Source organism: Ursus maritimus, unplaced genomic scaffold (genome assembly GCF_017311325.1).
Source record: "Ursus maritimus isolate PB19 unplaced genomic scaffold, ASM1731132v1 scaffold_11, whole genome shotgun sequence".
In the NCBI taxonomy this organism is placed as follows: Eukaryota; Metazoa; Chordata; class Mammalia; order Carnivora; family Ursidae; genus Ursus; species Ursus maritimus.
Window position 1 is genome coordinate 21,657,891 of NW_024423453.1, and position 16,516 is coordinate 21,674,406.

Consider the following 16,516-nt stretch of genomic DNA (forward strand, 5'->3'; position numbering starts at 1 on the left):
CAAAAGGATCTCTAAGTTTTTACTCTTCAAAGAAACTGAAACTGGAAATTATAAACAGTGAATTATATGGTTTATGCATAAAAGATAGAGACTATCCAATGGTGTTAGGTATAAAGCGGTAAGTAAGAATACACGACGGCCTTGCTCGCAGGAAGGATACACTCTTCTAGATAAGACAAAAAAAATAAGCAGGCAAATAAATAATTTCAAGTAGTAACAGGTGCCATAAATAAAATAAAACTGTATTACAGAGAAAAGAAACGGGAAGAGGGTGGAAACACCTAGATAATGTGGTCAGGGAATGCTTTCCTGATAAAAGATCTGAACAAAGGGACGAAGACAGTTCTGTGTGGGTCTGGAGAAGAGTATTCTAGGCAGAAGAATTAGGTGAGGTCTTCAGGGGGAAACTGGTTTGTCAGGTTTAAGGAAGCCAAAGAAGAAGGCTGGCATTACTAGAGACTAATAATCAAAGGGAACTGTGGTAAGAGTGTATGTATACACACATAAATAAAGAAAATAAACTCAGATATAAACAGAAACATAGAGAAATCAGGGTAACTCTGGCTTTATATGAGATTTGAAACAAATTTAAAACTTATATTAGGATTTTGGCAGATTTTTGGGGATGGTCTTCCTCACACCTTAAGTAGCACAAGAACAGCAGTGTTTACCACAGACAATATATCAATGAATGAGTGTGGCTGTGAGTCAATAAACTTTTATTTACAAAAAGAGGTGGCAGGCCAAATTTGGTCCCCAGGCTGTAGTTTATGATAATCTCTGACAGATGCAATTAAGTCTATCAATTAGTATATTTTGGCTGTAAGTAACAAAATGCCTAACAAAAAATAAGGATGGTCATTTTTTAAAAAGATTGATTGATTGACTGATTTGAGATAGAGAGAGCAAGCAAGAGTATACACACTATGGGGGGGGAGGGCAAAGGGAGAGAGGGACAAGCAGACTCCCCACTGAGCAAGGAGCCCAAAATGCTCAGTCCCAGGATGCTGAGATCATGACCTGAGCTAAAATTAAGAATCGGATGTTTCACCGATTGAGCCACCCAGGATGTATGGTCATTTTTGTCTGTTTTATCACTGATGTATTCACTTGAATAGTGCCTGGTACTTACTAAGTACTCAATAAATATTTATAAGTGAATGACTGAATAAATATTTTATTACCTCATCTAATATTAAATCGGAAGGGTAAGTGGCTCCAGATGTTTCAACAGTTCTATAATGTAATAAGGACCAAAGGTTTTCTCATCTTTCCCTTCTTTCAATCTTGATATCTACTCCCATGGATAGGAAATGGCTATACTAACTTCACATATCACTTTCTAAAATGACAAGAAGCTGGAAGGAGGTAAAGCTTTCTTCTTGCCTGCCTCTTTTTTTTTTTTTTTTTTTTTTTTTTAATCAGGTTGAAAATTCTTTACCAGAAGCTCTACAACAGACTTTCTCTTACACTTACTTCACTGGCTAAAAGTAGGGTCCCGTGTTCATTCTTAGACCAATCCCTGGCAAAAAGATATTCAAACTAGTTTAAATAAAAGACCTATCACTTAAAATTGTGGAAGCAGCTCATCTCCCCTGAGCACATTGACACTGGAACAAAATCAGAGCTGAATGAAAGAAATAAAAATGGCTCTTATGGAGGCAACAAAGGATGTCTTCTATAGCCCGAATAATAATGTAACAAACAACAAAAATTAGTATTTAGTGCCAGAAAGTGCTGTACATATAATCCTGCATTTAATTATCTTACCTAATTTCCTTCCTCTGGTAAGTTTTGACGAGAAAAGATGGTATTACAGAAAAAAAAAAGTACCAAACAAAATATAAAACACTATATTCTCAACATAAGCTAATTTCAAAAAAATTTCAAGGAGCAGACTTAAAAATGGGAGGAAGGAAAGTATTTTTTCACCTCTTCCTTAGCCTGATTTAAAATGACTTCATTATTTCCTATATGTAGTCAATTCCCACATTATATCCACTCATATAAAAATGTAAATATTAAAATGTTTCCAAAACCCAATAGGGTAGAACTGCATACTACTATATAATCCATGTCACTGCTAGCTTCCATTATTCAGAACTCATCATGTAAACATATTAAAGATATTTTCCTTAAAAATTATAAACTCTCTTGATTTTGCAGTTCTTAACTGCAACACATAAAGGTAGGATCTTGCCCTAAAAACACAGTAAGCAGAATTCACTTTAAAACCTGAGAACATTTTCAAGTTACTAAAAGTGCCTTTTTTTAATAAGCTCAGAATCCATTTTTTCCCACTTTCCTATTGTACTAGGAATAAATACATTCATGAGACATGACCACATTACTGTTAAATAGGTGAAGGCAGATTTTTAAAAGACTGGCTTAAAAAGACCTGGACATGAAAGGAAGTAAGTATGTGGAATCAAATATAGGAAACAAAATGATTATCACAACCATATAATAACTTTTCTATCCCCATTACATTAAAATACAAGCTTAATCTACATATATTGGTGATTCAAAAATCTTAGCAATGTTCTTTACTAGGAATAGCATAGCTTATTAAATAACTTTTTTGAGGAAGAACAGTAAATCATAAAAAGTTAACATTAGAAAAATTTCCATGGGGGAAAAAGAAATAAAAATTGAAAATCCAATTAAAAGATTTATTTTACACTTCAGCCAACATTAGTAGCTTAAACATATGAAGCTTTCAGAAATTAGAGAAGAGGAGAAATAGTGAAACGTATTTTTTAAAATGGAAGGGAGAAGATGACAAAATAGTCAAAAGCAAGACATACAAATTCCATGGGAGTTCTGGATTATTCTAAAGAACAACATGCATTACACTAAAATAAATTAACAAAAAAAGGAAACTGCTATATAACACAGCAAAATGCATACACAGAATGCTAGCTTTAAAAGAGCCCATGTTTTAAATGAATTTAGAACTAAAAAAATTTATTTTACCTTTTGGTCTAGTTACAGAAGTCATCAACAAAAGATATATCAGATTTCAGCCCAGTTGCATGATCTTTAAAAGTTAAAGTTAAGAAACTTGAAATAGAATAAAACTTTAAACATTTTTAGCCGAAAATAGGAGATCTCTATGATCACAGGTTGAGAGAGGATTTGTTAGAGACACAAAGAATAACAACTATAAGAAAAAAGATGGATTCAACTACCTTAAGATTAGAAACAAAATAGAAAACTCTTTTCATGAAATATATCATAACCTAGGAACAGATATATGAAACACCTATTGTCTAGCTAGTTGTATGGTACTCTAGCAACATTATTCATTCCCATCCCTTTTCATCTTCCAGCCTCTACCACAGTGGCTGGAAGTCTAAAAATTTATTTCCAGAGGTCCTTGTTGCTGGAGTTGTGGGTGGGATTAAAGTTTCACCAGTGAGAAGCACTTGAGGGGGATATGGAAAACAGAAGTGAGCTGAGAATATTTTTCTATTGGTATGACAGATAGCAAGCAAAATTGGATAGACATGAGGGTCTCTTACAGAGAATACCCTGTGCCTTGCTTTCCAATGGCAAGTCTCCAGCTTTATGGAAATGATGCTGTATGAGTAGCAACAGAGATGGTGGCAGTGCCGTAAATTCCTGACCTCAAGATCACAGCCCCTAAGTTATGATCCTAAAACCAAGGATCTAGTAGTGCATATATGTAAGTGACTAAATCCCTTCCTCTCTGAAATTTCTACAATGGTTACTGTTTACAGTATTATTATTGCATTGACACAGATCGGCACACCAACAAATATTCAGAATACAGAGTATATAAAGTACTTTGACAATTTAATAAGGAAAAGGTAAATAAAAAATGGGAAAAAGAAATGAACAAGCATTTAATGAGAAAAGAAAATCACATGGGTAAATAAACATATTAAAAATGGTTAACCATATTAGTATTCAGGGAAATGTTAAATTATAACCACAATGAAAAACCATTTAAGACTCAAAATAACAAAAATTAAGAAACCTGGTAAGACTAAGTGCTGATAAAAACATACAGATCAGTAAGAACTCATAAACATCACAGGTGGGAATGTAAATTGGTACAGCCACTTTGGAAATTAAGTTGGCATTATATTGTAAAACTGAATATTTACATAATCTATGACCCAGCAAGATTATCCCTTGAAACTCCTGTACTTGTTTGTGCATGATACTGAGTAGAAAAAAAAGTCCCAGAAGACTAAATGATACTATCTTTATATAATTTATAAATATACAAAACTGAATAATATATTGTTAGGGATACACACACCTATTAAAAAGTTTACAAAGGGAATGATAAACACAAAATTCAAGAAAGGGTTAATATCTGGAAGATGGCAGGAGAGGAATAGAATAGGGAAGGAAAACATGGGTAGATGTACCAGTATTGGTAAGCTTTTTAGCTCTTAACTGGATGGTGGGTTGACAGTTTTTGTTTTATCAGTATGTTTCATAACATACATGATTAAAATAACTATACTATTAATGATTGCTAATATTTATAAAGTGTTTATTATGTGCCCTATTTCCCCTTACGGTCAGCCCTAGGAAATAAGTTATTATTTCTAACTCATAGATGAGAAAACTAAAGCACAAAGAGGTTAAGTAATTGTCTAAGGCCGCACAGCTACTAAGTAATGGACCTAGGAATCAAACAGGAAATCAGGCTCCAGAGTCTGCAGTCATAACCAGTATACTATATGAATGAAATATCAAATAACAACAATAAAAGTTACCTAGGATAACAATAAAAGAATCAACAGTTAATTGATCTACCTTTCATTTTCCTTGACGACATTTTCAAGTTGTAGTTTCATCTCGCCCATCTCTTTCTGAAAGATTAAAATATGGAATACATTTTGCAGACAGGTCTCTATTAATCCTAATCCATTCCTATGCAAGCAGTCAGATTATATGGCACTAGGCTACTGATAAGAAACAATTCTTTTTTTTTTTTTTAAAGATTTTATTTATTTGACAGAGAGAGAGACAGCCAGCAAGAGAGAGAACACAAGCAGGGGGAGTGGGAGAGGAAGAAGCAGGCTCCCAGCGGCAGAGCCTGATACGGGGCTTGATCCCAGAACGCTGGATCACGCCCTGAGGTGAAGGCAGACGCTTAACAGCTGTGCCACCCAGGAGCCCCAAGAAACGATTCTTTACTTCTAATAAGCACTAGTAAATACGGATATTTCAATGATACACAGAACGTAATAAAACATTCATTTTGAAACAAATACAAAGAAAATATTTATATGACACACTGAGAAATATTTACAAATGCAATCCTATGATTTATAGATATTTATAAAAAAACAGATGAGAGATATTCCTCAGTATGTCACTATGAAAAATACCAGACGATCCCCATACACTGAATGTATTCTTAATTCACTTTAGTTTAGTTGAAGCCCATATAAGGGCTTGTATTTGAAAAAGTAAAATGTTAATGGTGAAAAAGAAAATAGAGATCTTCTTTAGAAATAATTCACTCAGTCTCCTATTTGCCACCTGCATTAACTGTCTAAACTTTCCATACAATACACGGTTGCTATGGTAAACCTACATTGTCACTAACATATACTTTAATAGGAAAAATGGAGAAAAAAAAGAATCACTAATTAAAACACAAATGAGAATAAAATATATATTATAAAGAGAATGAACTTGGTATGATTAATTCTCTCTGAGGAGATAAAGGTATTGTAAAATTTCAACAGGAAAGGAAAGGCATTTCAAGTAGGGAGAAATATGTGTAAAAGCAAAGAGGCAAAAAATATTAGAACACAGGAATGGTTGTCAGCTCTCATGAGAGTAAATGGGCAAGGGGAGAGCAGGAAGGAGGCCATGTAAAATTGCACTTAAAACAAAACTGCAATCAACTCATGATATGTCCATTAGTCTTGATTGGGTATCGTAGGCTAAAGAAGAGGAGCCAAGCCTGGAGTGAACCTGGCAAGGGAAGGGTGGAATAGGCAATGCTCCAAGCCCTTCTGCCTCCCTTTCAACCAGAGAAGCTGGTGGCAGCTTAGTCTAGGAAATCATTAACAGCCAACTCTAAATACAAAGCTGGCTTTGGGAAAGGTGAACCTTTCCCAGGTCCTTGCTGTGAACGAATCACAATTAAACCAAAATGAACGAATTCACTTTCAGATAATTGAGAAGTAACTATACATTGAGGATGTGGTGAAAGAAAACTGAAAGGCAGACAGCAGGTCTTGAATGCCATGCTAACTAAGAGGTCTGGATTTTATTGTAGAATTATCCTGATTCTTATCATTAAAAAAAAAAACTTATCTTAAAAGTTGCAAAATCTTGCAAGATCTTTAAAAGTTGCAAAAATGCTGGTGTATCTTAAAAAATATTTATTCAAATTACTCAAATAATTAGAATATATATACAATAGCCAGGTTTAAAAGGTGAATCATTATGGTCACACTAAAGATTCTTAACTGTAAAATACTTCAAAATATTTAATAGTTGGAAGGAAACAAAACCTTAGCAGTACCCTCATATTATCAAATTTTCCCTTATTTACATTTTTTGAAGAAAATTTTTCATATAGAGAACTATAGCGATACTTTTCTTGCTTTCAAGATAAACTATTTTTTTATTGGGTCAATAAATCCTAAGAACTAGTTCTAATCAGTAATATCTATGTGAGCAACTGTTCTTAGGTGTGTCTGTCAGCATCTTTTTTTGCACTCTAAAAGTAGCAACTACTCTTGTTATAGACCCTTGGGCTGGCTTTCTGCTACAGTTTTCTCTCTCTTGTAATTAATGCAATAATCACAGATTGAGAATGCTAAATGAGAAAATGAAGTTAAACACCTTAGTAAAATAGCTGATTAAAGAAATATATAAATCAGATAGATTAAAAAAAATTAAAAATTTAAAAGTTTAATTCACGATAACTAGTTATCCCATTTTATAACAATCAAACCACATGTCATTATAGCAATTCTGAGTGAATTCAGCAGAAAGTTTAAACTCACTAGCTGTAAAATAAAAGCAAAATGCCATTTGTGCAGAAGAGAGCTTTCTGTTGCTCTTTAATTGTCAATTAGAAAGATTAAAAGACATTACTATGGTTGGGTTCAAACTTAAATGACGACAGGCTTAGAAAAAAAAAAGCACATAGTAAAGACTAGGAAAACACCTAACTAACTTACAATAAAACAGGAACTGCAATTTAAAGAAATGCTTGTTTTTGAAATTTGGGTCTATAGGATCACTTTGTAATTTTATATATTAGAGGATTAATCCTGGAAATGAAAGTATAAATAATTTCAAATGCAATGGAAAACCTAATTTACTTTTAGAAGATGTAAGTATTATGTGTTCTTTTAATAAAATACTTTTAGTCAATCCATTAATTTATAAATAGGAGATTGTTAAGCTAGATCTAATCATCTTGTTCTAATAAGCCCTGGTTTTTATTCATCCATCAAAAATTGAGGGTTTATTATGCAATAGACTTCGAAGCATATGGTAGGATCTCTTGCTGTCCCTGCCTGAAGACAAGACAGAGATATAAATAGAGCTCTTAGTGTTTGCCACATTTACAGCTCCCTTCTGAGGAAATCAGTCTTAAGGTGTTTTTTTTTTATATAATGTTGCTATACTTTCTTTCATTTGCATTAAATTAAGTCAACCTTGCTACCCAACTGAACTGATATAGGGATTGGTATCTAAACCAAACACAATGAGGAGCATATTCAAACTCTAAGAAAAGAATTTTATCACCTTCTGGTGGGCTTAGCTTGAGACATATAGCATCTCTCTAACAAATGCTTCTTTTGTATGGTTATCCAACAATCAGAAAGGCCAAAGTTTGGGAGGAAAATGTAAAAAACATTTTAAAATCAAAGAAACAGATTATAAATATTAGGTATATTCTAAAAATGTCAATCATTGAAACTCAGACTGTATCCTGAACAATGTTGTGCTATTATTCTAGTTATTGATAAGCCTGTTATATATCCTAATCTTAGAAATTCTAGGATATAGAAGTGTCCTCAGTTTCTTCACTCTGTTCACTCCTAAGATAAACCTTCATTACTAAGAGGATTTCAGACAAAAGCTGCCATAGCTTAAGTCTATATTAGAAATTGATCAAATCCATCTAAAATCTGATGGACATAATGTTTGAAACTGGGTGAAAAATCCATTCTCCAAATAATGGGAAATTCAGGTAGAATGAGGATGAAGAGAAAGGTCTAAAAGTATGAGATGGTTTTGGGTCTCCCTGGGGGAAAAACAAAGATATAAGCATATAATAATGAGTTTTTAGAACTTTAGGCATCTAAGAGATCTTCCTGGGAGATATCAGGAGCAAGGAAACACTGGATTAAAAAAACAAAACTGAAGATAATCTTTAAACATACACACACACTCTCTCTTTCTCTCTCTCTCACAGACAGCCAAGAATTGATGAGTTAAAGCTAAATATTTTATTCTTCATCAATGTTTTTGAAAAGAGTGTATTTTCTGTTTTTTATTGAATATTATAAAAAGCTTGATAACTATGATTTCATACCTGATAATACTTCAGCTGCCCAGTTAGCTCTTCTAGATGCTTATCATACTCAATAATAAGAGGAGCTAAAAAGCTAAAGAAAAAATACATAATTTAAAAAATGGCATATTGTTTAATATAGGTTAATGTATAATATGTAAATTAAATTTGAACATAACATTTTTATGTTAAATGTATCCACAGCAATCAATACTTTGCCTTTTTCCTGTTTTCAATCTTAGCTCAATTAGTATATCTCCAGATACTGTCAAATATTGAGGGAGGGAAGGTAATGAAGGAGTTCATGAAGAAAACAACTGCCAGTTGATCCTTGGGCTGAACCTGGGCAATTGGAGGCTACTCACACCTGCCCCTGTTCTTGGAATATATGTTCTGCTTGCCTTCCCCACTCCCAGAAGCAGCTGCAAGGATACAGACTTAAGATAGTAATGTGATACTGAAGCTATCTATACTGGGTATGTAAGTGAATCCAGTTAAGGCTTCCTGCATATGTGACTGAAACAAGTTAAAGCTTCTATATAAACTTTAAAGATTATAGCAGGCAGATGAGGACATCTAGTTGTCTTGCATCCTCCCAAGACAAGCCTCATAAATAGGTTCTATTGCTTAATAAATCTGCCACTCCCCAATCTGGAGTGGTCTGCCTCTTCCTTCAGTCTCTCTTAGCCCTCCACATTTGAGGGCGGTTTCTAGAAGCTCCAGAGGAGGTTACGAATAAGAGGAAGATAAAATCACCCCAGTTGAGGCTACTCTTATAGATTACAATGCTGGCTTTTTTTCTCCCTTGCATACTCAACATTTAAATCTAATTATATCAGACTATGAAATAAACAATCCTAATACTAAAGGAATCATTTCAATAATAATAAGCATACTTAAGAAAATAATATTTTTCTGGTAACTCAACCTTACCTTTGATCAACTATTGTGTTTTCTAATGTGTCATCTCCATCTCCTTTGAAGCCAGCTTTCTATAACAGAGAATATTGCATCTTAAAATGTTTTCTCACATCATCCAAGCCCAAAATTGGCAGTAGTTTAAAATTAAATACAATTAAAAATTTTATAACCTTAGAAAATCTAATGCAATTTAAAAAGACAAAGAGAAACAAGTAATCATCTAAATTGATGTTGAAAGTTTATTTGCTAAATTTTAACATCCATGCATAATAAAAACTCTTGGCAAACTTGAAATAGGAAGAATTTTCTCAACTTGATAAAGAATATCTACCAGAAACCTACATCAATTACTATCTTTCATGGTAAAACATCAAAAGCACTGCATTAAATGCAGTATAAGTCTGCTCACTATTACTGATAACTTCAACACTGTACTAGAGGTTCTAGTCCTTGGAACCAGGGTAGAGAGTTCAAAATTTAAAGGTTGAAAAGAAGACACAACACTATTATTATTTACAGACATTTGACCATTTACCTAGACCATATACCTATGTATAAACTACCAATTATTAGGTCTAATAATAGAATACACTAAGTTATCAGATAAAAGATTAACAGAACAGTTTTCCCAAATGCCAGCAACAGTTTGAAAATGTAAAAGGAAATAATACCCTATTCACTACTGTAACAAAGGGTAGTACTTGAGAATAAAAAAACATAAAAAAAAGTTGCAATAACTTAACTGAAAAATCAACTTTACTGAAGAACATAAAAGAAGATATAAATAAACGGTACTATATCATTCATGATATGTGAACGGTCAATACTGTAAATATATTAATTCTTTAAAATTCACTGCAATTCCAAAAAAAAATTCCAATAGGCTAATTTATCAAACTTTATCTTAAACAGATTTTACAGTTCCTATGAATGAATAAATGTACAACAATAGCCATGCTAGCCTGCCCACCCCCCAAAAGGGGGGGAGGGAAAAGAGAAAAGAGAAAAGACTTGCCCTACTACATATCAAAACATTGTTAATGCTAGAGTAATTAAAACACTATGGCACAGACACAATAACAAACAGAAGAGTATAGGAAATCCAGAAATAAGATTTAAAAATTTATAGAAACATGGTATATAAAAGAAGTGGAATTATAACTGAATAGACAAAATATTGCTTTTAAGTAACAGTGTTAGGTAACAAAATAAAATTAGATTCCACCAGTACCAAATGGAAAAATAAATTACAGATAAAGATCCAAATGTTTTAAAAAATATTTAACAATTATTGAAAGAAAACACATTTTTGACCTTGGGATAGAGAAAGCTTTCTTAAGTTCCAAAAATGCGGAGACTTTTGTTTGTTTTATTTATCAATATACCAAGCAGTGAATAATACTTCCACTCAAAATACATTTTCTAGCTGGAAGACACCAGCAGTAAAATCTATGAACACAAAGACTGAGTATCTTACAACATCCAAATTTAAAGCTTCTATGCAGCTGAAAGTACCATAAGCAAAGTTAAAAGGCCAGCAACATTCATAGCATGACCAAAAACTTACTATCTAGTATGAATAAATACTCAAACACATGGAAATGTACATGTTCAGTGCAGCTTTTACTGTAATAATAGATAAAATGTCCATCAATAGGCTAAATGAAAGTAATACAACAGGATCTCATAAGTAGTTCAAGGAATTAACAAGGTATCACTATGGACATCACAAAAGCAAATAGGTTACTTCTAGAAGTTATTCATATAGGGAAAACCAGACATCCTTCCTACATAATACACATTAATAAATTCCAGATTGATTAAAGACTTAAATATGAAAAGCACATTTATGCAGTGAAGGACTTAAGATGCAATAAAACATTGACACATTTGACTATATTAAAACTTTTCCACTCTTATAAAGCATATAACAAGATAAATGAAAACCCACAAATTGAGAACTTTTCACATGTGTCAGTGAACAAAGAGTATTAACAGGCAAAATAAAGAGGAAATCTGAGATCAGACAAATAAAAGCAAGCACAACCTTATTAATAATTAGGGAAATATAAATAAAACAACAGTGAGATATCATTTTACACCAATCACACTGACCAAAACGTCTGACACCACCACCAATGGCTCAGAAGAATGTTATACAAGGAGCACTCTGATACACCATAATGGGAATGAAAACTAGTGCAACCACCTCTGACAATTTCTAGCAAACCTGAAGATGAGAAAACTCCAATTGTAGGTATACATTCTAAAAAACCTCTCAGATGTATATATGGAGACATGTTTAACAATGTGCTTAAACATTACTGCAAAATGTAAGAATTGGACAAAATCTAAATGTCCTTCAATAGGAGAATGGGTAACTTGTGGTCTAATAATACAGTGGAATGTAGTGGACAGCAGTTATAATGCATGAACTTGTAATATGTGTATCAAATTCTTAAAAATAATGTTGAGCAAAAAAAAAGCAAGTTTGCAGTCAGATACATACAGTATGACATCATTTATAAAAGCTTTTAAACTTGCCAAACGATACAATAAGATGATTTCAGATATGAACATATATAGTAAAAGTATTGGAGAATGTATACTATCGAAAAACACTAATGATTATCACTAGGAAGGGATAGAAGGAAATGGACAAGAGGTACAGAGTTTTTGCGATGTTTTATTTCTTAAAAAAAAAAAGGACTGGAAATAAACATGGCAAAAAGTTAAAAATGCATACAATTGTGTGGTAGCTACACAGATATTAGTTTTAGCATCTTCCGCACTTTGATGTATGTTTGAGATAAATTTAAATAAAGGAATAATATATGCAAAGTGTTTAGCATAATGTCTGACATGTAGAAAACTCTTAATAAATCTTTGTTCTTTATTTTTTTTTTAATTTCTTTTTTCTTAATATGGGGGAAAATCTATTGGCTAACCAAGGTATGTGTTATGAGCATTCAACCAACATGGAAAGGCTTAGTTCTCAAAATATACAGCCTCAACAGACATGTTGACATGGATCCAGGACTGTAAGATGAATTAGACAAAAAAGGTAACCTTCCAGAGAGAATCCTGATAGATTAAAGAATAAATGCATTCAGTAGTCAATATAATTTCAGAGAAGGATTTACTTAATTCTCTTAGACTATTAAACATAGTTATTAAATTATTTAAATAATTAATGGACAAGTGATATTTTAACTTTCAACTGTTTAAAAGTTAAACATCTTGGGATAACTTAGTTCAAACCTTAAAAATATTATTTCTCAAATTTCTTAGGAATTTTTATAAAAATCAAGTCAACTACCAATGTTATGACTAATAGTTGGGAGATGGATGGCATTCTACAAAATAATTCAAGCCTTCATTAACCTCCCACCCATCAATTATAAGTTTCCTAATTGTTATTCTTATTATGTTTCACTCTACTTTATCACTCTTCTAAACAACATTTAGTAATTGCCTAGTGTTTACTAAATTAAATCCAAACTCCTCAACTTAACCATTTAAGGCACTCTACAATGTAGATACAAACAACCTACCCTTCCTAATGTTGTTTTCCATTACTTCTCTCGTATATGTCAAACACAGTATAAAAAATGAAGTATATTTTACTCCCTAAATACAACCCCCACTTTCTCACCTCCTTTTGCTTCTCATCATGCCATTGGGTCCAACTGCAATGCTCTCCACTACCCTTTCTTTTAGCTCCCACTGAAGTTCTTTAGAAATCTTACCTACTTTTCAGTACCCATCAGACATGTTGCATCCTTCAGGAAACTTTCCCTGATCTCTCCAAGGAAAATGATCTCCTTTTTCCCTGATACCTGCATTTGGCTTTAAGATTAAGATATGAATAATATGCTTTATACCTAGTTATTTAACATTTGTCTCAACCCATATTTTTATTAGTCTTTAGGTTCCTGTGAAATGGTAATTTATTATATACATTTTCATATTACTAAAGCTCATTGCATAGTGCTTTACATAGAGGAGGTGCTCAATATATACTAAACTGAATTCTATAAAGACACTGCACTGAAACTGTTTTCTAATGATAGTTGCTAAGGAAATACTAATATAAGAATAAATGACCAATATCCAAATAATAAAAATTACATGATTATATATTGCATGGTGCACTGGGTGTTATACGCAAATAATGAATCATAGAACATTACATCAAAAACTAAGGATACACTGTAAGGTGACTAACATAATAAATTCTTACAAAAAATTACATGATTATAGAGATAAACATAATAAATCAAAACATAAGAAAAATATTCAAAACAATAAAAATATAGATTCAGCAAACCTTTCCCACTTGCTAGCACGCAAAACTTTTAGAATAAAAGACCGTGTGACTTCATGATTCAAGACCTAGTGGAAAAAATCAAGTTGGGAGAATAAGATTGAAATTGACTATAAAAGCATTTATATAGGGTCACCTGACTGGCTCACTTGGTAGAGTGTGTGACTCCTGATCTCGGGGTTGAGCCCGATGCTGGGTGTAGAGATACTTAAATAAAATCTTTTTAAAAAAGCATTTATATATATATGTATTTATACATTTATATATATTTATGTTTATATATTTTAATTGAAATAAAATTGACATACAACATCATATTAGCTTAGGTGTACAACACTAACAATCCTATCCATTAAGCTATGCTCATCAAAAAAAAAATAAAAGCATTTATAAATATTCCTTTTATATTCTCTAAAACAAAATTTAAACAAACTATACTAAATAAACATATGGAGAATTTTATATATCTTGAATAATGGATACTCTACAATTAATTTCTATTTATTTTGATCCCAAAATGACTTCCTGAGATGATGGTGAGAGTGTATCACAGAAAGAATGTCAATACACGTCTCCAAACACAAGAAAACAAAAGCAAAAATGAACTTCTGGGACTTCATTAAGATAAAAAGCTTCTACACAGCAAAGGAAACAGTCAAAAAAACTAAGAGGCAATCCACGGAATGGGAGAAGATATTTGCAAATGACACTACAGGTAAAAGGCTGGTATCCAAGATCTATAAGGAACTTCTCAAACTCAATACATGGGAAACAAATAATCAAATCAAAAAATGGGCAGAAGATATGAACAGACACTTTTCCAATGAAGACATACAAATGGCTAACAGACACATAAAAAATTTTCAAAATCATTAGCCATCAGGGAAATTCAAATCAAAGCCACACTGAGATACCACCTTACGCCAGTTAGAATGGCAAAAATTGACAAGGCAGGAAACAACAAATGTTGGAGAGGATGTGGAGAAAGGGCATCCCTCTTACACTGTTGGTGGGAATGCAAATTGGCACAACCACTTTGGAAAACAGTGTGGAGGTCCCTTAAAAAGTTAAAAATTGAGCTACCCTATGATCCAGCCATTGCACTACTGGGTATTTACCCCAAAGATACAGACGTAGTAAAGAGAAGGGCCATATGCACCCCAATGTTCATAGCATCATTGTCCACAAAAGCTAAATTGTGGAAGGAGCCGAGATGCCCTTCAACAGACGAATGGATTAAGAAGATGTGGTCCATATATACAATGGAATATTACTCAGCCATCAGAAAGAATGATTACACAACATCTGCAGCAACGTGGACGGGACTGGAGGAGATTATGCTAAGTGAAATAAGTCAAGCAGAGAAAGACAATTATCATATGGTTTCACTCATTTGTGGAACATAAGGAATAGCAGGGAGATCATTAGGAGAAGGAAGGGAAAAATGAAGCGGGCATGGTAAACAGGGGGAAATGAACCACAAGAGACTATGGACTCTGAGAGACAAACTGAGGGTTTTAGAGGGGAGGGAGGTGGGAAGATGGGCTAGCCTGGTGAAGTGTATTAAGGAGGGCATGTATTGCATGGAGCACTGGGTGTTATATGCAAACAATGAATCATGGAACACTACATCAAAAACTAATGAGGTACTGTATGGTGACTAACATATCATAATAAAAAAATAAGAAAGAAAAAAGAAAGAATGTCAATAATATTGGATTATAGTTGGGCAGACAAATATTCTGGATACTCCTCTTCCTCTGAGGAAAATATACACTAAGTATTCTAATTGTAATTCTGAATGTTTAATTTTATGCCTCTTACCTTACTCTATATCACTGGCTATGAAATATGTTAATGGCGTCCTATCTGCCATCGTTTGGAAGAAAATATAGGCTGACTAGCATTTTGTGAAAGTGTTGTTGCACATTTTAGAGCATTGTAGCAAATCATTCATATCATGACGAGATGGATTTTCATCATTTATCAATGAAGGTCGATGTAGAGTGTAAGAAATTGCTAAGCTCTTACAATTAGACTTTCTTTCAAGTGCTAAATCATTTTCTTTCTTTTTCTTTCTTTCTTTTCTTTTTTTTTTTTTTTTAGAGAGAGAGAATGTGCTTGTGACAGGGGAGGGGCAAAGGGAGGAGGAGAGAGAATCTTAAGCAGGTTCCATGCTCAGCACAGAGCCTGACACAGGGCTAGTTCTCATGGCCCTGAGATCATGATGTGAGCTGACATCAAGAGTCAGACGCTTAACCAACTGAGCCACCCAGGCGCCCCAAATCACTGATTTTCTAGTATCATCATGGGATGAGGTAAAATCAATCCTTCAAGGTTTTAAACCGAGTAATTCATCAGATGGAGAGTCTTGAACTGCACTGCTCAATTCAATAGCCACAAGCCACATGCATTTATTTAAATTTAAATAGTTTGCTATATTTTATCTATTGAGTCTTATATTCTTTACTCATGATCAACAGGAGTGGCCCTCCTGTTCCTGTCAATGTATTTTCAAATAACTATTATTTGATTATAGTTGGGACCAGGTCCTATATATTATACAAGCAAGTCAAATTCTTTCCTGCCTCAGGGCCTCTTTTGGTCCACTTGTCTAGCTCATTCTTTCAACTTTCAGTGCCAACTTAAATACTACTGTGGTAGAGAGACCTACTCTGACCTTTCTACCAAAAATATGTCTCAGGCGAAATCACCACTATTACACTACGTAC

At 33.2% G+C, this 16,516-nt stretch overlaps 1 protein-coding gene across 6 annotated transcripts in view; it reads right to left on the reverse strand.

Moving 5' to 3' along the window:
- Nucleotides 1-16,516, reverse strand: part of SCLT1 (sodium channel and clathrin linker 1) — a 193,217-nt gene that overhangs the window by 162,270 nt on the left and 14,431 nt on the right. For all 6 annotated transcript variants that reach the window (XR_570736.2, XM_040626301.1, XM_008699737.2 and 3 more), the window contains 3 exons: nucleotides 9,470-9,528; nucleotides 8,558-8,630; nucleotides 4,798-4,853 (listed from right to left, as the gene is read on the reverse strand). Coding sequence is in view for 5 of the 6 variants with exons in the window: in XM_040626301.1 (XP_040482235.1) it covers nucleotides 4,798-4,853; nucleotides 8,558-8,630; nucleotides 9,470-9,528 (188 nt within the window). In the remaining variant the exon portion in view is untranslated. The remainder of the gene's footprint in view (nucleotides 1-4,797; nucleotides 4,854-8,557; nucleotides 8,631-9,469; nucleotides 9,529-16,516) is intronic.